Source organism: Chlorocebus sabaeus, chromosome 8 (assembly GCF_047675955.1).
Source record: "Chlorocebus sabaeus isolate Y175 chromosome 8, mChlSab1.0.hap1, whole genome shotgun sequence".
Lineage (NCBI taxonomy): Eukaryota > Metazoa > Chordata > Mammalia > Primates > Cercopithecidae > Chlorocebus > Chlorocebus sabaeus.
In genome coordinates this window covers 73,958,492-73,980,116 of record NC_132911.1, presented here as the reverse complement: position 1 = coordinate 73,980,116, position 21,625 = coordinate 73,958,492, and the positions used below count along the sequence as shown (strand labels likewise).

The 21,625-nt window shown below is 42.8% G+C and overlaps 1 protein-coding gene across 2 annotated transcripts in view; it reads left to right on the top strand.

Moving 5' to 3' along the window:
• Positions 1-1,882: 1,882 nt before the first annotated feature.
• SLCO5A1 (solute carrier organic anion transporter family member 5A1) overlaps positions 1,883-21,625 on the top strand; it is a 159,171-nt gene continuing 139,428 nt past the window's right edge. For both annotated transcript variants that reach the window (XM_038000417.2, XM_008000825.3), the window contains exon 1: positions 1,883-2,790. In XM_038000417.2, the coding sequence (XP_037856345.1) occupies positions 1,884-2,790 (907 nt within the window). In that variant the 5' untranslated portion in view covers position 1,883. The remainder of the gene's footprint in view (positions 2,791-21,625) is intronic.

The window sequence follows — 21,625 nt, the reverse complement described above, 5'->3', positions numbered from 1 at the left end:
TGGGATTCCCTGGCTCCTCACGCAGCGGCTGGTGGGGTTCCCCGGGAAGGCGCCTGGGCAAGGCAGCGGCGGGGAAGCCCGGGATTGTGAGTGGCTGGCAGGCCGGGAATCTGGGAGAGGGTTTGGCCCAGCACAGCCGAGGGAGATGCCGGAGAGGCCACCCTTGGCCGCCCAGCCTCTCTGCCTTTCTCCCTTGCCCTTCCTGCTTTCTTTTCTCAGCAGCATCACAAAGGCGCGCCGCAAAATGAAACCCAGTGTAGTGAAGCTCGGCTCTCTTCCACCTGGTGCATATTCTGACCCCCGTCCTCGCTCCAGGCTGGAGGAATGGAGTGGGGGTCCCCAAGATTAGGGGCGGGGGCTTACCCCGGGGGCACACCTGTTTTCAATTCTCGCTGAATTCAAGCTGGGTGCGGGATCGCGAGAGCGGTTCCAACACGCCAGGGTGTGTGTGTCTGTGTGTGTGCGTGTGTGTGTGTGACCGCGCACGCGCGCACGCTCCCCAGGCCCACGCTCGCGGGGTGCGCTCAGTCAATAGCACACCTCCCCGCCGGCCGGCGTGCGCCCAGCCCGCTCCGTGGGCTCCTCGCGCGCGCTCTGACAGCGTGCCGGGATCTCTTTGTTTGGTTGTGGCTTCCCTAGCTCTCGGCAAAGCAGACGGATTTTCGGTTTCGTTTGATACAGCGCTCTGGGACTTAGTGCGGTCCACAGCCTCGAATGCCCCTGGTATTTGTAATTGAAGAGTTCTTTCGGGCAGGGGGTTATTTTTGGTGTTGGGAATAAAGAGGCAAGCATGTTGACCTTTTTGCTGCTGCCTTCGGCTTTGAATGCGTGTCTGTGGTGGAGCAGATTCAAATCTAGTCGCGCACACGTGCCAGCGCACACCAGTGTGCACACACATTTCTACACACGTAGTTTACCCCCACCCTCTTTTTTCCTTTTATAAAAAATTGGGACAGGGAGTACATTGTGTGTCTGTGAAAAAGTTTCCTTTGTTCTTTTGGGCATTTTCTATTTTGAGTAATGGAGTAGGAGTACGAAAAGGTTGCAATTAGTTCACTCGAATAAAACACACTGCCTCTGAGTCAGAGCTGCCAGGTTGATAATTATTAACATATAAAAGCAAACGCAATGTTTAAGGCAAAAGGGGCGGGGCGGGGGCAGGTCCCCGGCAGACAATGAGGTAGAGTCTCCGCCGACCGCCTGCTGCTTATTGTTCCCGGACTAGAGACTGCAACCGGCTGCTGCCTAGTCCTTCGGGGCTCCGCTCCCAGCTCACTCCTCCGTTCCTCTAGGGACCGTTCAGGGTCGCCCAACGCTGGTCCCCGGGGCGCTGGGACGCTAGCCCCAAGTCGCAGCTACTCTTCGCTGACCGCCCTCTCTCTGCCTTGCAGGTTGGCAGCTTCACTCCCGAGGGTGCCGCGAGCCCACGCAGCGAGGACCCGGTACCCCTGGCGCAGCGAGGTGGGATGCGGTGCGGACAGCAGCGCTAAGTGCCCCCCACGCCCGGCGCGGGGTGCACTCGCTCCTGGCCGCGGGCCGAGCGGCGGCGGCGGCGGCGGCGGAAGGGATGAGCCCAGGACGCGCGAGACGCCTGCCTCAAGCTACCTCCCGGAGAGGGACGCCGAGCAGGGCTCATCACAGGACCGCGTGGACCCCTACCCCCAGTGGCACGCGGCTGCTGAGCCTTGGAGTCTCATCTCTGATCAGGATGCACTGGGCGCCTTCCAGCTGGTGAGGATGCCCTGCTGCGCGGCCCTGCGCCCCCAGCCCCAGTCCCAGGTGGGCAAGACTGAGTGGGCCTGGCTTCGGCCCCTCGTGCCGGTGGATGAAACGTGCCGGAGTGCTTGGGTGCCATCAGCTATCGAATCTGAATTGTAAGCGCCATGGACGAAGGCACTGGACTACAGCCCGGGCCAGGAGAGCAGCTGGAGGCGCCGGCTACCGCAGGAGCTGTCCAAGAGAGGTGCGAGCCAGAGACCTTCAGGTCTAAGAGTTTACCGGTCCTCAGCAGCGCCTCCTGCCGGCCGAGCCTCAGTCCCACTAGTGGAGACGCCAAGCCGGCCTTTGGCTGTGCGGGTTCTTCTGGCCACGAGGACTTGAAGCAAGGCCCGAACCAGTTGGCCCCCAGTCCCTCTGCCCCGTCCACTTCGGCGGGGCTCGGGGACTGTAACCACAGGGTGGACCTCAGCAAAACTTTCTCGGTGTCCTCCGCCCTGGCCACGCTCCAGGAGAGAAGGTGCCTCTACGTGGTCCTCACGGATTCCCGTTGCTTCTTGGTGTGCATGTGCTTTCTGACCTTCATCCAGGCGTTGATGGTCTCTGGGTACTTGAGCAGCGTAATTACCACCATTGAAAGGCGCTACAGTCTGAAGAGTTCCGAGTCAGGGCTGCTGGTCAGCTGCTTCGACATTGGGAACCTGGTGGTGGTGGTGTTCGTCAGCTACTTCGGCGGCCGGGGTCGGCGGCCCCTGTGGCTGGCCGTGGGTGGACTCCTCATCGCTTTCGGGGCAGCCCTCTTCGCCTTACCTCACTTCATCTCGCCCCCCTACCAGATCCAAGAGTTGAACGCCTCGGCCCCCAACGACGGCCTGTGTCAGGGTGGCAACTCCACCGCCACTTTGGAGCCCCCGGCCTGTCCGAAGGACTCGGGAGGAAATAATCACTGGGTCTACGTGGCTTTATTCATTTGCGCACAGATTCTCATTGGAATGGGCTCCACACCTATTTATACCCTGGGACCAACCTACTTAGATGACAATGTCAAGAAAGAGAACTCCTCTTTGTACCTAGGTAAGACTTTCCTGTTCTCTCAGATATGTTTCACTCACACTGAAACTTACTTTCCTTATAAAAATCAAAAGGAAGCATTTTCTTTCACATTTTCATATATATTATAGATTAAAGTTCACTTTATTTTATGTTTTAGCCTTGCTGTGGTGTGTTTTCAGTTTGGGAGAGAATCAGTTAGTTGAGAGTTCTTGAAACTAATTTTCAGACTCATACTTCATGTTTGTCTTTTCCCAAGTAACATAAACTTTAAACTGTGGGGTGATGCTTCTCTCTGTTGCTACCTACCTATGGAAAAGCTCCAATTTGTCAAGTTTATATTCTAATACACTTGTTGAGGAAGGAATAGCAGTACCTTGTGTGTAAAGTTTTGAATGATTTTCTGCTTCTTTCTACTGCTGCTTCTGATTTCTGTCCAGAGCAGCAGGGATGGTGGCGTGGCCAGACTACATATATCATGCTTTATTGCCTTTATACCTGTATTTCTTTTTCTTTCTTTCTTTTCTTTTCTTTCTTTCTTTCTTTCTTTCTTTTTTTTTTTTTTTAAGACGCAGTCTCGTTCTGTCACCCAGGCTGGAGTGCAATGGCATAATCTCGGCTCACTGCAACCTCTGCCTCCCCAGTTCAAACGATTCTCCTGCCTCAGCCTCCTGAGTAGCTGGGATCACAGGTATCCATCATGCCTGGCTGATTTTTGTATTTTTGTAGAGATGGGGTTTCACCATGTTGGTCAGGCTGGTCTTGAACTCTTGACTTCAGGTGATCCACCCTCCTTGGTCTCCCAAAGCGCTGGGATTCATACCTGTTTTTTTTTTTTTTTTTTTTTAATATGTCACCTGCACCACTGTCTAAAAACAACAACAAAAATTTGAATAATGTCAAATGACTGGCTTATCTTTATGAAGAAGCAACACCACAGGTTATAAGGTTTATCCAAAGCTATTTTTATTGCTGTCAAAAACCCTCAATTGTATGAACTTGGGAGAAGAATCCATTCCTATTTTTCTGAAAAGCTGTGGCTCTGGGATTTGTTGTGTTGACTTGCATAAGTCAGCATCAGTGGACGGGGTGCTTGAGTTAAGTACAGGGGGCTCCTGTTAGGCCAGGCAGCAGTTGCGGAGGGTATGAAAACTTATATCCTAGACATTCGAGGTTGTCAGTACTTCCCTGTAGTAGCTTGTTCTTCAAAACTGAACTTCCAAGGGATGGGTTTAAACCCATAAGAAGGATCAGTGGCTGTCATACCAGATGAGATTTTTGTTTTTCTGTTTCTCTATTGGAGTGCAAACTAAACAAGCTAAAGCATTTTACTTTACTGAAAAAAACTGAAATGGAAGCCGGGTGTGGTGGTGTGTGCCTGTAGTCCAAGCTACTGAAGAAGCTGAGGCAGGAGGACTGCTTGAACCCAGGGGCATGAGACCAGCCTGGGAAACATAGTGAGACCCCATCTCCTAAAAAATTAAAATGGTACATAAACAAATACTAGCTATATTTAGCAGTTTATTAGTGATGTGCTGATAGGACCCTTGATTTGGGAATAGTAATATTTCAAAGGACAGTGTAAATGATATCCAATATAAGAGGGCTATGCTTTGTCCTCAGTACAGTTACTGTCCCCAAAAGCTGTTATAGAGGGGTGTTTGAGTCCTCAGTAATCCCCACTAACTGGTTCAATGGGTCAGAAAAAGAGTTTTATAACTTATTTTTATTACTACCTGCAAGAGAAAGGAATTTCCTTTCTGGGTAGAGAAGAATAACTTACTTGTTACCTTGCCTTCGTGTTTTCTAAGATTTATTAAGACAAAATTTTAAACACACAGAAAAGTTGAAACAATAGTACAATAAGCACCAGTATACCTACCATGTAGACCCAATGATTGTTTATTTTGTCATGCTTGCTTTATCAACCTGTGTGTGAGTGTATGTATGTATAGAAATATATTTTGGGGGATGGGAGGCTAAGCCCTCTAAAAGTAATTGCAGACACTGCTAGGGCATCTTCTAAAAATGAGGGTGTTCTTTTACATAACTGAAGGAACATCGACATCCTAAGAAAGTTCATAATCATTCCCTAATATCATTAAATATTCAGGCCTATTCAAATTTCCTCAATTGTCCTCTGAAAGTCTTTTATATTGATTGATTGATTGAGACAGGGTCTTTCTTTCACCCAGGCTGGAGTGCAGTGGCACAATCTCAGCTCATTGCAACTTCTGCCTCCCAGACTCAAGCAATCCTCCCACTTCAGCCTCTCAAGTAGCTGGGACTATAGACCTGTGCCATCATGCCCAGCTAATTTTTTGTGAAGACACAGTTTCATCATGTTTCCCAGGCTAATAATAATATTTTTTTAAAATGAGGAACTAATCAAGATTCATTCATGCATTGCATTTGACTGTTAGCCACTTTAGCCTTCTGTAATCCAGAACTGTGCCTCAGCATTTTTCTTTTACCATGGCATAGACTTTTTGAAGGGGCAAGGCTAATGTTCCACATTCTAGATGATCATTTCCTCATGGTGCGACTTACCTTGATCCTCCATTCCCTATATTTCTTGTATACTAGAAGTTCAATCTAGAGGCTTGATTAAATTCAGACAAAATATTTTTGGTCTGACTATGTCAGAGGCAATGCTGGATGTTTTATATTACATGCACCTTGCTGTTCATTAGTGATGTTAAGTTTAATCATTTGGTTGAGTGAGTGATTGGTGAGTCTTTCCACTGTACAGATTCATTTATCACTTTGAAAATAATAATCAATCTGTAGAGTGATACCTGGACTCTGTGTAAATGTCCCAGTTGTTTTTCATATTCTTGCTGCTCTTTGCCTCTATTTACTTTGAAAACTTGGATCTCCCTTTCATCCCATTTTCGGTAGCATCAATGCAGACTTTGTCAAAATCACAGGCAGAACCCTATCGAAAGGGAGAACATCCACTAACAACAGCCCTGAGATTTAACTTTTCTGGTAGTGGTTGCCCATCAAGAAGAAAAATAGCAAGTGCATATGAAGTGCATATTCCATGCTAGGCACTCTGCTAGTTTTAGGAGGACCAGAAGTGAGACACAGTCTCAGCATTTGAGGTGTTTTTAGTGTAAAGCAATACTGCCAGTGCAAGGTAGGAGTGTAAAGTGATGTGTGCAAGGGAAGGAAAGGAATAGAAAGAGTATTCACTTTTTTCCCTCCTTCTTTTCTTTTTCTTTCTTTCTTTCTTTTTTTTTTTTGAGATGGAATCTTGCTCTGTCACCCAGGCTGGAGTGCAGTGGCACGATCTCGGCTCACTGCAGCTCCACCTCCTGGGTTTGCGCCATTCTCCTGCCTCAGCCTCCTGAGTAGCTGGGACTACAGGTGCCCGCCACCACGCCCAGCTAATTTTTTTTGTATTCTTAGTAGAGACGGGGTTTCACCATGTTAGCCAGGATGGTCTCGATCTCCTGATTTTGTGATCCACCCACTTCGGCCTCCCAAAGTGCTAGAATTACAGGCATGAGCCACCTCACCCGGCCCTTTTCTTTTTTAAAGATATTGATTAAATTGCTTTTTTTTTTTTTGAAAAAAATTGATGAATGCAAACTGCATTAGACACATTCTTTAAGAAACCTAGGAGAATTCTGCTTTCTATTAAATGGATCTCAGTAGGAGCTACAGTAGTTTGAGAATCAGAAATCTTACATATATTGTTTCACTTAATGTTCTCAATGACCTTAACGAGATGGAGATTATTTTCACTATGTTACAGATGAGGAAACAGGCTCAGAGAGTTTAAGTGATTTACTAAGGGCCTCAACCCCATGCCTTTCTGACCCCGGGGCCCTTGAGCTTCCTTCTACAGTGCATGACTCTTTGGCAAGAAGCCCTGAGAACCAACTGAAACCAAAGGATGTGGCACGTTCAGCAGGGTTTTCCAACAGCACAGAATGCAGAATGCAGAATTGCCTTAAAGTCATCAAAACATGATCAAAATAAGATTATTCCCTAAACCTTTTAAAGTAGGTTTGACAGACTACCTCTGTACAAATTAGAGACCATTGTACCTTTAGAACATGAGCAGTGTTGACCAGTTATGATATGAGACATTTCCCAATAAATAACAGGTTGAAATCTTTCTTATTTTCACAAAGCTGTTCTTCTGTATTACATTTTTCACCACCCACCCCTTTCTTAATCTTCCTGTCCGTCTTTCTAACTTCTCGTTATAACCTCAGAGGAAAGAAAAAAATCAGGTAGTAGGTTAGTAATTACGAGCAGAAACAAATATCTGCAGCAACGTACAAACCATTGAAATGGAATGTAATTGTATATCTTAATCTTTTGAAATTCTATGTTAACATTCTGGCAGTTTTAACTGTAGAAGAGATGTGGTCACAGATGAGATACAGCAGTATTTATAACCACTAAATGCCTTACCTTCTGCAAGGAGAGAGGCTTAGTATTGACTAGAGGCATAGAGAAAGCTTTGTAGGTATTAATAAGAAGCAAGGTTAGCAACTAGACCGTAATTTGTAATTATATCTTACATATAAGGAGAGAGAGAAAGTGTGATTCTTTGGGGGCAAGAAATTTGTGATTTGACAGGGAAAAGAGTAAGAATGGCGAACCAGGTAGGAAAAGGAAGAAAAGGATGCATTTCTAGAAGACAAAGCCACAACTCTGATTGGGTGATATTCAGGATCAATAATGATTGGCATGGTTCAGCCATCAGTTAAGCAGGGTGGGTGCTGACTCTTCCACCTCCCTGGTGTGTCCCATTAACTGCCAGCCCTGACTTCACATGACAGAGAAGACAGGGGCTGGAACTGGCCCCGTGCCTTAGAAAGAGCACCAGATAAAGAGGCAAAAAATTGTATTTTAGTCCCACTCTACCAACAACTGGTCATGGGACTTCAGACAAACCCCTTGGCTTCTCCCAGCCTCTGTTTCCACGTGGGGATTAGCACATTTGTTTCTCTTGCTGTAACATTTTGAAGACCAAGTGGGATTCTGTGTGTGCAAGTGTTCCACAAACTGTAAGGGACGGTGCTCTGACAAAGTAGAATTCAAACTTATCCTAGGTGTGGGCAGAGAGTGGAGTGAAAGAGTTTGCTCTTTCCAAGTATGAAAACCCTTAAACATATCTTTTCTATAATTGGAAAAAAGCAAAGAGACATTGCATGGGAAACTAAAACATTGTATAGGAGAGCACTCCTGGGAAACATTGAACAGGAACATTTTGATCAGTGTTTTAGTAATGTTATAACCTGATCAATTAAATTTTCTCAGGACTCAAGGTTTTATCATGAGAACTTTCTGCATGCCAACATTTGATGATCATCTTTCTTTAATATATGAACATTTAAGTAATGCATATTTGCACCTAGTATAACACAGTAAAAGCTCCTTTGAAGTTTGAGGGGCTTGTGGTATGCCATTTCACCACTATGGGTCTACATTTGTCCACATGGAGTGTGGTAGGATGTATGGTGAACAAGGACAGGTCCCAGGACATACTTGGAAGTAATTATTATAGCTTGTAGTTTTTATTTTCTATTTTATTTTATTTTACTTTATTTTATTTTAAGATAGAGTCTTGCTCTGTTCCCCCAGGCTGGAGTGCAGTGGCACTATTGTGCCTAACTGCAAACTCTGCTTCCCTGGTTCAAGTGATTCTCCTGCCTCAGACTCCCGAGTAGCTGGGATTACAGGTGCCCGCCACCACGCCTCGCTAAGTTTTGTATTTTTAGTGGAGGCGGGTTTTGCCATGTTGCCTAGGCTGGTCTCCAGCTCCTGACCACAGTTAACCCACCCACCTTGGAGTCCCAAAATGCTGGGATTATAGGCATGAGCCACTGCGCCTGGCCATATTGTTTTTCTTTTCTTTTCTTTTCTTTCTTTCTTTTTTTTTTTTTTTTTTTCAGGATCTCACTCTATTGCCCAGGCTGGAGTGCAGTGATGTAATTATGGCTCACTATAGCCTCAAGTTCCCTGGGCTCAGCCTCCCACCTGGGTATTCCTCCCACCTCAGCCTCCCCGAGTAGGTGGGACTACATGCGTGCACCACCACGCGTGGCTAATTTTTGTATTTTTGTAAATATGGGATTTTGCTATGTTGCCCAGGCTGATCTTGAACTCCTGGCCTCAAGTGATCTGCCCTCTGACCTCCCAAAGTGCTGGGATTACAGGCATGAGTCACTGCCCGTGGCCTATTCTGGCCCTGCTCCTTCTCCTTCTCCTTCTCTTTCTCCTCCTCCTGCTCCTCCTCCTCCTCCTCTTTCTTCCTCTTCCTCTTCTTCATTCTCTTCCTGTTCTTCTTCAGTTTTCAAATTTTATTTTGTTTTTTGAGATGGAGTCTAATTTTGTCACCCAGGCTGGAGTACAGTGGGCTGATCTCAGCTCACTGCAACCTCCGCCTGCCGGGTTCAAGCAAGTCTCCTGCCTCAGCTTCCTGAGTAGCTGGGGTTACAGGGGTGTGCCACAATGCCCAGCTAATTTTTTTTAAACATTTCTTTAGTCTTCTAAAAGTAGAGTGAGCTTCAAATTAGTTGAGTTGTATTTCTTCAAGATTTTATAGTAATATAAACATTATATATGTGTATATATGTCCATATACACATATATGATTTTAACATATGTATATGTATATTTTGCTCTTTTTGATTTTTTTCTCCGAATATGAGAAATATTGTATGGAAAAATCTTTTTTTAAACTTTATTAATTTTTAAAAATACGTTGTTTTGTAGAGACAGGGTCTCGTTATGTTGCTCAGACTGGTCTAGAACTCCTGACCACAGCAATCCTCTTCCCTGAGCTCCTAAAGTGCTGGCATTACAAGTGTGAGCCACTGTGACCAGCCTATGGAACAACTTGGTCAGTATTTCTGTAACGTTATATAGAGCAATCTACAGATCAATATCTATATAAATTTATTTATAGTGATATATACAATGAAAGATACATATATATATCTTTCAGTTCAGTGTTCTCTGGAACCATATAACTATGTGTACCAGTGATTTGACAAGTTAGGGGCTTCTTTGTCTTGAGTTAGAAGCCAGCTGGGGTGGGCAGTCAGGGGCTGGTACAGCCTTGAGTGCTGCCAGGTCCCTCCTCTCTTCCTCCTGGGCTGTTCTTAGTGACGACTGCTGTGTCTCAGGTATCACACACCTGTTCCCACAGAAGAAGGGAAAGGTGGAGGAGGCAGTACCTGCTTCCTCTAGAGGATGTCCTATCGGCCAAACGGAGTCCCCTGGCCTATTCCAGTTAACACGATTTTGAGAAGGTAGATTTTAGATTTTCCAGGCTATATGGGAGAGGAAAACAGGTGAGAGGAGGGTGGAGTGAGTGCTGAATGGCTCCCGTCATATCGACCACACCAGTCATGCTCACACAGTTGCCCTAGTAGGCAGAAAATTCAGAACTGTTTTTTTTTGGTTTTGTTTTGTTTTTGAGGTGGAGTCTTGCTCTGTCACCCAGGCTGGAGTTCAGTAGCACAATCTTGGCTGACCGCAACCTGCACCTCCTGGATTCAAGCGATTCTCCTGCCTCAGTCTCCCCGAGTATTTGGGACTACAAATGCCTGCCACCATGCCTGGCTAATTTTTGTATTTTTAGTAGAGACTGGGTTTCGCCATGTTGGCCAGGCTGGTCTCCAACTCCTGACCTCAGGTGATCTGCCCGCCTCGGCCTCCCAAAGTGCTAGGATTACAGGCATGAGCCACTGCTCCTGACCCAGAACTGTTTTTTCCTGACCAGTATTAGCAAGTATCCTAAGCACTGTACAGCATTAGTTTTTCTGATTCTTCTGGTTGGGATTTTAAACAGGCTCAGTAAATAGCACCTCTTTCCCCACCTTGATTTCTGACTTAATTGAGAAATATGGCAAAAGGAGCACAAGGAGGCCAAAATACCACTTTTAAAACTGATAGAAGTGACGTTGCAGAATATAGCTCATATCTTTGTGCAAGTGGACTTCTAATAAGAGCAGAAATAAATAGGCTCGCCCATCTAGCCATGGGCAATGCTTGACCCAAGCAGTGTGGCTGCCTGGGGTCTCCCATGTGGAGTAGGGGGTGGTGGTGGTGTGTAGGTGGGACTTATGCCAGGAAGGAGCAGGATTAAAGTTTCACTCCCTGCATGCATACTTACTCCCAAGAGGCAAAAAAGAGGAGCTGCGCTGAGCATGCCTGGTTTATTTCAGATTCATCAGGCACATTAACCCCTTTCTCCCTTCCCGAGGAGGAGCAGTGGAGGCAGAGAGAAGGTGAGAAAGGAGACATTGAGAGTGGGAATACACATTGTCTCCTAAGACTCGTAACCCATTTTAAAATGGTGCTTTAATTTTGCTTGTCTTGTTTACAATGTGTTTACCTTTGTAAACTACAACAAATCCTTTCTAGAAGTAGCGTCTGTGCAAATCATGAATAAATAAAAAACAATCTCCACTGAAAACTAATATGAGTCTGAATGATGGTTGAGGAATTTGAGGGGATGAGTCCAGGACACACAGAGGATCACCTTGAACAATGTGATGCCATGAGTGGAGGACCACACAGCATCAGCTTCTTGTTAGGATGCTCAGGAGTTTTGTGTGTGTTTGAGACAGCTAATTTGTGCCACAGATATGTCTTCTGTACAGCAGCAATGATTGAATTTTGATCAGCTGTGTGGTGGTCATTTTTGGCCTCTAAGACAAATTCATCTACCATGCTGAGAAAAAAACCCATTTCAGGGTCTAACTGCAAAACAAAGGGTTTTACTACCTCGCTGTGGAAAAGACAGTGGATGCACATTGATTGATTTAGCCCACCCACAAATAACAGAGAGCAGCCTTTTTAGTAGCATTTATGGTAGAGTTTTCAAACAGGGTTTTATTGATCTCCCTCTCACATGGCTATGAATTTTGTTATCTATGTGGTCTGAAACAGTCCTTCTGAAACCTGAATGTGTGTGAGACTCTCAGGGGATCTTGTCAAGATGCAGATTCTGTTTCTATAAATCTGGCTTGGATCTGAAAGTCTGTGTTTCTAATATGCTCCCAGGGGAGTCCATTGCTACTAATCCAGGGGCCACATTTTAAGCAGCAAGGATTGAAAGACCAGAGATATTTGGCCCTTTTCCGTAGCAAGAAGTCTCTCTCTCTGGATTTGGGGTTGGAGCCACTGTCGGTAAAATCAGGGGCTAATTGCAGTTCTATTTCATTAAGAAAAATATCTTACTGCATTTGTGAAAGTAGATGTCAGTTTTGGGTATTTCATAAACTATGGCTACTTCTTAGAATTTCACAGTTGGGTGATATGATCACTGATAACTTCAGTGAGAGAAATAACCTGAGATGAATGGTATCCATTTTGATATTCACCAAAAGATGTGCCTGTCTTCTCCTGACTCAGAAGGCTCTGTGCAGTCGAGTTGCTCCTTTTTGGTGGAACTCTTGATGTCAGAGGTGAGTCTGCAAGCCATGTTAGTCTAGGTGAGCTCACCTGCTAAGGCCCCTTGGTGGGGGAAAAGCAAACGAACCTACACATTTGGCTCTGCTTTTTTCTTTAAAGACAATCTAGAAATGTTAGCAGTGAACTGGGAGTTTGGTGACCAACAAATGTAAGATCTATATTGAAAATGGTTTTGGAGAATAAGGATCAGAAGTTTTTCCATTGCAAAGACTTGATCATACAGAGAAGGGGGCATGCTGGCCCGGTGGCTGAGGTTCTCTCCAGGGGTACTATTCAAGCCAAGATGTTTCCTAGAGATCATCTCATTTAACCTCATTTGTGAAAATGATAATTTGGCAGGCAAGAAAACCCAGATTCCAAAGGATGAAAGGATTTGAGCAAGAGAAAACAGTATGGTAGCGCCTCAAAAAATTAAAAATAGAGTTATCATATGATCCAACAATCCCAGTTTTGGTATAGATCCAAAAGAATTGAAAACAGAGTCTTGAAGAAATATTTACACACTAGTGTTCATAGCAGCATATTCGCAATAGCCAAGAGGTGGAAGCAAGCCAAGGGTTCCTCAGCAGGATAGATAATCAATATGTGATATCTATATATCTATATAATATTATCAGCCTCAAAAAGGAAGGAAAGTCTGACACACAACATGAATTAGCCTTGAGGATATTATGTGAAGTGAAAATAAGCTAGTGGCAAAAAGACAAATACGGTATCGTTCCACTTACATGAGATAGTCAAATTCATAGAAACAAAAAGTAGAATAGTTGTTGCCAGGGGTCAAGGGGAGGGGAAAATTGGGAGGGGGTTGCTCTTTAATGGATTTAGAGCTTTATTAATACTTTTGTGAGATGAAAAAGATCTGAGAGATCTGTTGCACGATGATGTGAATATACTTAACACCACTGTATACACTTATACATGATTAAGATGATTTTAAAAATTAAGAGATCTGTCCAGGTTATACAGTCAAATTGCCTTGAGTCTGAAATGGGTATATGGACTATAAATCCATCTGAATTAAAAACATAATTATGATACAAATGGAAATTCTAAAAAGTTCAAGTCCTTGAATGGTAAAGTCATTTCTTCCAGCCTATGAAGCATTCTAGCACATGTTAAATAATGTGAGTCTGTCCTTCAGTGATGAGAATTGTTTTCTTAGGTGTGTGGGAATTTCAAATCATTTCTTTTGGGCATAATTTTAAAAAGAAGAAATAGGGATTTGGGAAAAGAAAAAGGTAAAGTGGATTTTAGAGTAGGCATGTTAAGATTAAAGTCTTCAGGCAGAGAAATGAAGGTGAAGAAACATACTTGTGGATTTGAGTTGTTCTACTGTGTGTTTCTAGGGAAAGAGATTGGAATACTTGGAGGTAGAGACTATGGGTTCATGTCAATGTGTTCTGCTGTGTTGGGTGCTCCTGCAGTAGCCAGTGCTTGCATCCTGTTTCCTGTGTTTTCAGTTTCCTTTTGCTGGAGAAAAAGAGATGGGGGTCCCACAGCTGCCCAATCCCCCTCCTCAACCAGCATTTGCAATTTTACAATACTCAGGTGTTGCAGGTTCTTCATTTCAGTTCCTGTGGAAAGCTTTGTAACTTTCAAGTCATTCTAAAATAGTGGTTTTCAATCAGGAAAGATTTTGGCTCTCTGGGAACATTTGGCAATGTCTAGAGTAATTTTTGATTGTCACAACTTGGAGAGGGTCTATGGTATTTCAGCGTGTTTAGGCCAGAGATGTTGCTAAACATCCTACGATGTCCAGAAGAGCCTCCAGTATCCAATAATTATCCAATAAAGCATTGCCAATAGTGATGCTCTAAACTTTTTTTTTCAGCTTAAACTTTCAAGTTACTCAGTATTTTGAGTTCCTTATATCTTGGAACTAGAAGTCAAAATCTCTAGATCATAGAATCAGAAAAGTATTGAATATGTGGATGGAGGAGACTTAGGAAAAAGATATTTGTAAGTAAGAAAGTCTTCTAGCAAGCAAGGGATAGGAAATAGAAATTAACTGTGTGTTACTCATTGCTACAGTGTTGCTCGGTAGATTCTGTAGTATTTACACTATACTGTGCTGTTAGTAGTTTAGAGAAGATACTATGGTGTGCTCCAGTGGATTATTTTTAGTGGGTGCAAAAATATTAGGGCTTTTGTGGTTTCTTTAGTTACTTTAGTTCCCATCAGCTTAAACAAATTTAACTATGGGGATTTTCTGGACTGTATTATTGGAGTTGGGAATACTGTAATCCTTGAAGAGGGAATTATGTAATTGTGTGTGTGTGTGTGTGCGCGCTTGTGTTGATATCTTACCTCTCTTTTAGTTGTGGTGACTTTAGGAAAAGAAAACATTAAGACAACGAATTATGGAAAACTAGAAAGCAGTTAATCAGCATTCTAAAGCAGAGCTCATCAATGAAGTAATTGGATATCAAGAGGAACTGTAGGATAGATTTAATGAGGAGTTATAAGACCTAGAATTTTTCTTAAAAATAAATGAGAGTTTAACTAAAACAAACAAACAAAAAACCCAACAACTGTGATATGGTTTCATAGGTGGAAGTCTAACAAGGACTATTTTTACAGCAAATATTTTTGAGTGTTTAAAATATGCCAGGCATTGTACTAAACACTTTATTTAATTTTTAAAATTGTAGTTTGATAATTTATAACAGCATGCATTTATGGGTACAAAGTGATGTTATGATTTATGAATACAATGCAGAATAATTAACTCAGGCTAATGAACATATCTATCTTTTCAAATACTTAGCCTTTTCATGATGAGAACATTTGAAATTTACTTTTAACAATTATGAAATGTACCACACTCTATTAACTATATTCACCATACTGTGGAATAAAAATTAAAAACATTTCTCCTTCCTGAAATTTTGGACCCTTTTAATCATCATTTCCCCACTTCCCCATCCCACAGCCTCTGTAACCATCACTCTACTCTCTGCTTCCATGAGTTTGATTGTTTTAGATTTCACAAGTGAACATGATTTCGTAAGTGGGAACATGTGATATTTGTCTTTCTGTGCCTGGCTTATTTCACTTAGCATAATGTTCTCTAACAGCATCCATGTTGTCAAAAATGACAGAATTTCCTTCTTTTTTTAAAAGTGGAATAGTTTTCTGTATCCATTCATTTATTGATGGACACTTGGGCTAATTCCATAACTTGGTTATTGTGAATAGTGCTGCAGTGAACATGGGAATGCAAATATCTCCTTGACAAAGTGATTTCATATCTTCGGTAAATCACTTTGGGTATTTTGGCAAATACCCTGCAGTGGGATTGCTGGATCATATAGTAATTCTATTTTTAGTTTTTTGAGAAATCTCCATACAGCTTTCCATAGTGGCTGTACTAATTTACATTCCATTAACAGTGTACAAGTTTTCCCCTTTCTCCACATCCTCATCAAACTTGATGATAATAGCCATTCTGACAGGTGTGAGGTGATATCTCATTGTGATTTTAATTTGTATTTCCATAATTCTTTGCAATATTAAGCATTCTTTTCATGTCTGGTGGTCATTTGTATGTGTTCTTTTGAGAAATGTCTATTCAAGTCCCTTGCCTATTTATTAATTGAATTTTTTTGTTTTCTCACTATTGAGGTATTTGAACTTGTATATTTTGAATGTATAGCTTGCAGATGTTTTCTCCTGATCTGTAGGCTGTCTGTACACACTGTTGTTTCCTTTGTTGTGCAGAGCTTTTTATTTTGATGTAATTCCATTTGTCTACTTTTACTTTTGTTGCCTGCACTTTTGGGGTCATATTCAAAACATTATCGCTAAGATCAATGTCATGTAGTTTTTCCTTTATGTTTTTTTTTCTTGTAGTTTGTTACAGTTTCTGCTCTAAATACTTTATTATTTTGTTTTATCCTCAGAACAACTATGTAGTAGTTATCCTATTTCCCACATTTTATAGATGAGGAAATTGAAGTTAAATAATATGCTGAAGGTCATCTAAAAAGTGACAAAACCACAAGTCAGGTCTTCCTCCAAAGCCGAGGATCTAACCACTGGTGTTACGAAGAGGGGAGGGAAAAGTCCCTAAACTTCTGGTGGGACTTTGGCTGAGTTTTTTTGATTTTAACAAAGGGGTAAGGCTAGTGGTTTCTTAGATTCCTGTCACCTCTTAAGTGTTCTACTACTTTGGTTCTGTGCTTTCTTCAGTCTGACTTGATGTGGTCTTTTTCTGCAACTTGGGACTCAGGTCTCCAGAGGAGTCCTTGAGCCATCAGAAGCCCATCCCTTGAGCACGTTCTCCACCTCCCAGCGGCTTGAAAGATGGTGTCGTAGGACAGCTGTCCCTGGGGAGTCAGGCAGCCCTTTTACTCCTTTTTCCCAGCAGCTGTGTATTACCTGATGGTAAATTCAGAGTATACTTCCCCTCTAGGGAGTTACGACTGCTCGTTAAACTGTCACCCTGCAAAAACGCTAATCCTCGTTCCCTAATATAACTTAGAAAGACAGGCGCAGGTTACCCCTGCTTAAAAGTAAAGAGCATATTTATGTAATTAATATTCTCAGCAGAATGAAATTATATAATTTGCAAGTGTCTGAAATGGAATTGTACAGTTCCTGGCATTCTAGCATGTGGGAATTCTTAGTAATAATACTGTAATGAGTCTTGGTTTTGTCAGGTGTTTTCCTAATTTTTTCACTTTAAATTCTTACAAAGGTCATAGACGTTTTAAGATAATTTTCTTTTTGTAAAGAGAAATGAGAAATTTAAGTGAATAAGACTGCATAGAGTAAATCCCCGATCTTAGACTTCCTGGCTGTAAATCAATTTCTGGTCAATGTATAATGACGGATCAACAATCCTCATTTGCAGAATGTCTTTACATTTTTTGGGGGAAGATATTTGCCTGTATTTTGTCTAGAAATTTGCTTATGTCTCTGTTGTTTAATTTCGGCTGGAAAGGGAATGTGTCCTGATTTGAACTGCATTTTAATGGCTTTGCCTTAGGTGGAGGACAGCAGCAACTTTTAACAAGATGAAAAATCTGCGTAGAGAAATCGGAAAAATTACCTGCGAGAAAGACTTACTTAAAGATACACATAAATCTTAGAAAATGGTTCCAAAATTTGGTTTTGCTGCTAAGATGTCTCCAGTTATTTTGTTATTGTTAAAACTCTCAAAAGAAATCGGCTTGAATTTCTTCACTTAGGATTGGTGGAGGGCAGTGGTAGTGAATGCAAGCCACGAAGAGCGATGGGTAGTCTTACTCCAAATTGCTGGCTTCAGTTTTTTGGTTGTGCAAAGTTCTCCTCTGTACACACTTTCTTTCCTTTTAGGTTCTAGAGCCATTGCTGTCAGGGAGAGGTCTGCAGGGCCCTCATATGGATTCTGGTGGGGCACTTATTTACGTACTTATATGAGACTCATACTATACTTTGGAAATTATTAATTTAGGACATAAACCTTGCAGGTCATCCAGTTTTGTAGAAATGGTAAATTATACATCGATGACTAATGTGCAATTTGACACAAACTAGTCCACAATTACTGACATGACTTTGACCAGATCACGTAACCTTTCAGGACCTCAGTTTCTTTTCTGTACAATGTTTGACCCATGTCTCCTTAGATGGCTTCTAATCTAAGCTGTGATTTTTTTCAAAGCTTGCTTAGGGTTAGGAACAGTGGGAGAGGAGAGTTGCTATATTGTATATACTGTATTTCTGAAACTAATGTTAAGAAGTAGCTCCTGGCTGGGCATGGTTGCTCACGCCTGTAATCCCAGCACTTTGGGAGGCCGAGGCGAGTGGATCATGAGGTCAGGAGATCAAGACCATCCTGGCTAACACGGTGAAACCCCGTCTCTACTAAAAGTACAAAAAATTAGCAGGGCATGGTGGCTCGTGCCTGTAGTCCCAGTTACTCGGGAGGCTGAGGCAGGAGAATGGTGTGAACCCAGGAGGTGGAGCTTGGAGTGAGCCGAGATCGCGCCACTGCACTCCAGCCTGTGCAACAGTGCATGACTCTGCCTCAAAAAAAAAAAAAAAAAAAAAAAAAAGAAGTACCTCCTGACCCCCAAGGGCTTTAAAATCTAGTTTGAGGATTTCTTTAGCACCATTTATTCTGGATGACTTAAGATGATCTGTGAGCTTCGTGACCTCCAGCAAGACACTCGACATCTCTGGGTTTCAGTTTTCGCATTTGTTAACTGATGGAATTAAATGAGAGGGCTGCAAAGGGTCTTCTCAAAACTATACTCTGGTTTCTTCTGAACCTACTGTGGCCTAGATCCAGATGCTAGTGTACTCGAAGTAGTTGAATCTTGTTAAGAGAGTGGCGCCTGGGGTCCAGCTGCCTGGGTTTGAATTCCCACTTTGTCCTGGCCAGTGGTGCAACCTGGGGCAGCTTCTGTGACCTCTCTGTGCCCAATCCTGCCTCTGTTAATGCAGGGATCATGTGGGCCAGTGCTCAGGATGCACTTAAAACACTGCCTGGCCTGGCACATGGTTAAACACTCAAAAATGTGTCTGTCATTACTTTTCAAATTTAATTCTGTTCAGGAAGAGAGTGGTGTTAGTTTTCATTTTAGCTGGCAGGGTACGGCTCTTCTTGTGGCTTTTCTGAACGGGTTGCCCGCCTCACAGGATAGGCTTGCTCAGCACGCCCATATTGACTACTCCTGCTTGGGTGCTGTGTGTTTGGTTGACCCTGAGCCAAGAGGCACAAGAAATGTGGGCTTCCTTACACCAGAGTCTTCTTGGCCGGGCCGAGCCTCTCCATTAGGCATCCACCCCATCCCCTATAGGGATGCATGGAATCTCTGCTTCCTTGTGTCTGGACATTCTGTTGAGAGCTCCCCTACAAAGCAAAGAGTGACGCGGGAGAAAGAAGACAAAGCTTTCAGGTTATAAATAGCTTCCTCACGACATGCTCTTGCTATGGGCTTCTGGTAATTACGACAGGCGCTGTTGGTTGTAATCAAGTTTAATTGCTGAGGAGCGTAGGGAGGTAGCCCTAAACACAGAAGCTCACGGGCTATCTTTATGTTTTCTCTATCCAGTTCTGAACTTTAAAATCTCTGGTTGTGTCTCCAACTGGCAAGATCTGGTTGCCTATGGGAATAACTCCAGAGCCCTTTGTGGTTCCTGGAGTGGGTCTGGAACTTTCATGGATAGTTTGCCTGCTGAGACGTTGGTTCATGCCATTTATTAGAAGTGGGAAGGTGGGATGGATTGAATAAAGGAGCAGAGAGTCAATGCCCTGGAAATGCAGATATGGGCCTTTTTGCTTAACTTCTCTCATAGAGGCAGAGTCTGTGTTCATGGGTGTGCTCGCGAATGTCTGTGTGTATTGTGTTTGGGAGTGTAGACTGAAAAAAAAACCAGCAGAAGAAATGGCCACAAAGCATTTTCACGGGTTGTTTCATAGTGTCTTCCAGAAATATCAACCTTGCTGCAGCCAGAGCAGGAAATTTTAGATTTCTTTTAATTCTTATTTACCCAAGGTCAAATTATAGTTTGTAAATTATTATTAAAGTCTCTTGTTCTTCCTTCTCTATCTAACTGTAGTGAGTTTATTGTCTATTGGTGCTCCATTCAGAGTTTGTATGCGCAAAGAAAGGAAATTAAGACTTCATTAATTGATTTTTCTACTTAATTACTTTCATAAAATATTTTGCCTGAAAAGTTGAAAGTGATGTCTGAAATAAAGTTTGGACTCCTGAAATTGGTCAACGTCATTCACGCCATGATATCACACACTTGCTGAGCGGTCAGTGTTTGTTAGAATTTGGCTTTCTTCTGTCTTTACTGTGGGAGCTGGAACAGCACTCCTCCAGCTTCCTTTCTGTCCACTTTTAGGCCTCAGGCTATGGTAACAGCTTTACAGTGACTCAGAAGACCTCTGGAGGCTCTGTTTCTTACCCTCACTCCTCCACCATCTTGCTTTGCCCTGCTGCTTATGTCCACTGCCTGGAACCTCGCTTCCTTCTCCCAACCTAGTCCCTGCAGATGCTAGTGCACTATTTCCTTGGATCTTAACTGCGGCTTTTTCAGGAAGCTGTGCTTTGATCTGCATTGGCTCTACCCTCCAGCATGGCCAGTACCACTAAATGCAGTGCCTCCTCAAGCTCTCAGAACCCCCACTTGTGCCTGGGGCACTGGAACCTTTTTGTCCTGGCATGGAAATCAGATGTTTAAGCCATGCAGTGGTGCTTTACTATACACAGCTATAATTCTCAGTGGGGGTTATCTTGCCTCTGTAGCTGGAGACCTCACTGGGTTAGGCATAGTCCAATGTTAGTGAGACTTGTGATCGTGACCACGAGTTATATGTGAGTCAGTCCTCATTGTTGTTGTGCTCCATATTCCCCTGCTCTCATCTTGTCTTGTCAGCTTGCAAATGATGCTACCGATCTCCAGGAGGCAGGAAATAGAGCAATGCTCACCCATCCTAGCAAAGAACAAAACATAACCAAAGCAAAAAAAGTACTCCTTCCTTTTCCCCTCCTCACAAAACACACACACACACACACACACACACACACCACACTCCTTAGGTCAGTAGCTGTATCTCCATGCGTGAAAGATAGCATAATAATAATAATAATAATAATAATAATAAAGTTGGCATAATAATGATAGTATGGTGATTACAATCATCATCTTGTAAGTAGCCTTGGGGAGTCAGTGTGCTTAAATGTTCTGACCAAGCTGCTTTTAAGTGACTCAAAGGATTCTAAATCTTTTCAAATTTTCTTTTGGAAAATTTGACTGTATTCGAATGACTTGCTTGTCCTTTTTTCTTTTTAAAATTTAGGTGCCATACAAAACATTCACACATTTCGTTGGCAATTGTATTTAAGTTAAAAAAGAAGTATTCGTTTTCCTCTTTGGTGTTGATATCTTTTCAGATACTTAAAAGATAAATTGTCACTCTATCTGAATTATTTGGCTAAAAATTCACATTGATTATTGTGCATTTTTATTAATCAATTGATTTCAGATTATGCTGGTTCAATTTTGAACCTTTAAGCTTGTCTTGCTTTAAGAAAAACTGATATATAAAAATGAAAACTTAAAATACATACTTTTTTTTTTTCCAGGAGGAAAAGTAAACTTTTTACATTGTAACAAAGTCTTTTGCTTTATCATGAATTCCTTTATTTATTTATTTATTTAGAGAGAGTGTTGTGCTCTTGTCCAGGCTGGAGTTCAATGGTGCTATCTCGGCTCACTGCAACCTCTTCCTCCCAGGTTCAAGTGATTCTCCTGCCTCAGCCTCCCTAGTAACTAGGATTACAGGCGCCCACCACCATGCCTGACTAATTTTGTATTTTTAGTAGGGACAGGCTTTCATCATGTTCGTCAGGCTGGTCTCAAACTCCTGACCTCAGGTGATCCACCCACCTCGGCTTCCCAAAGT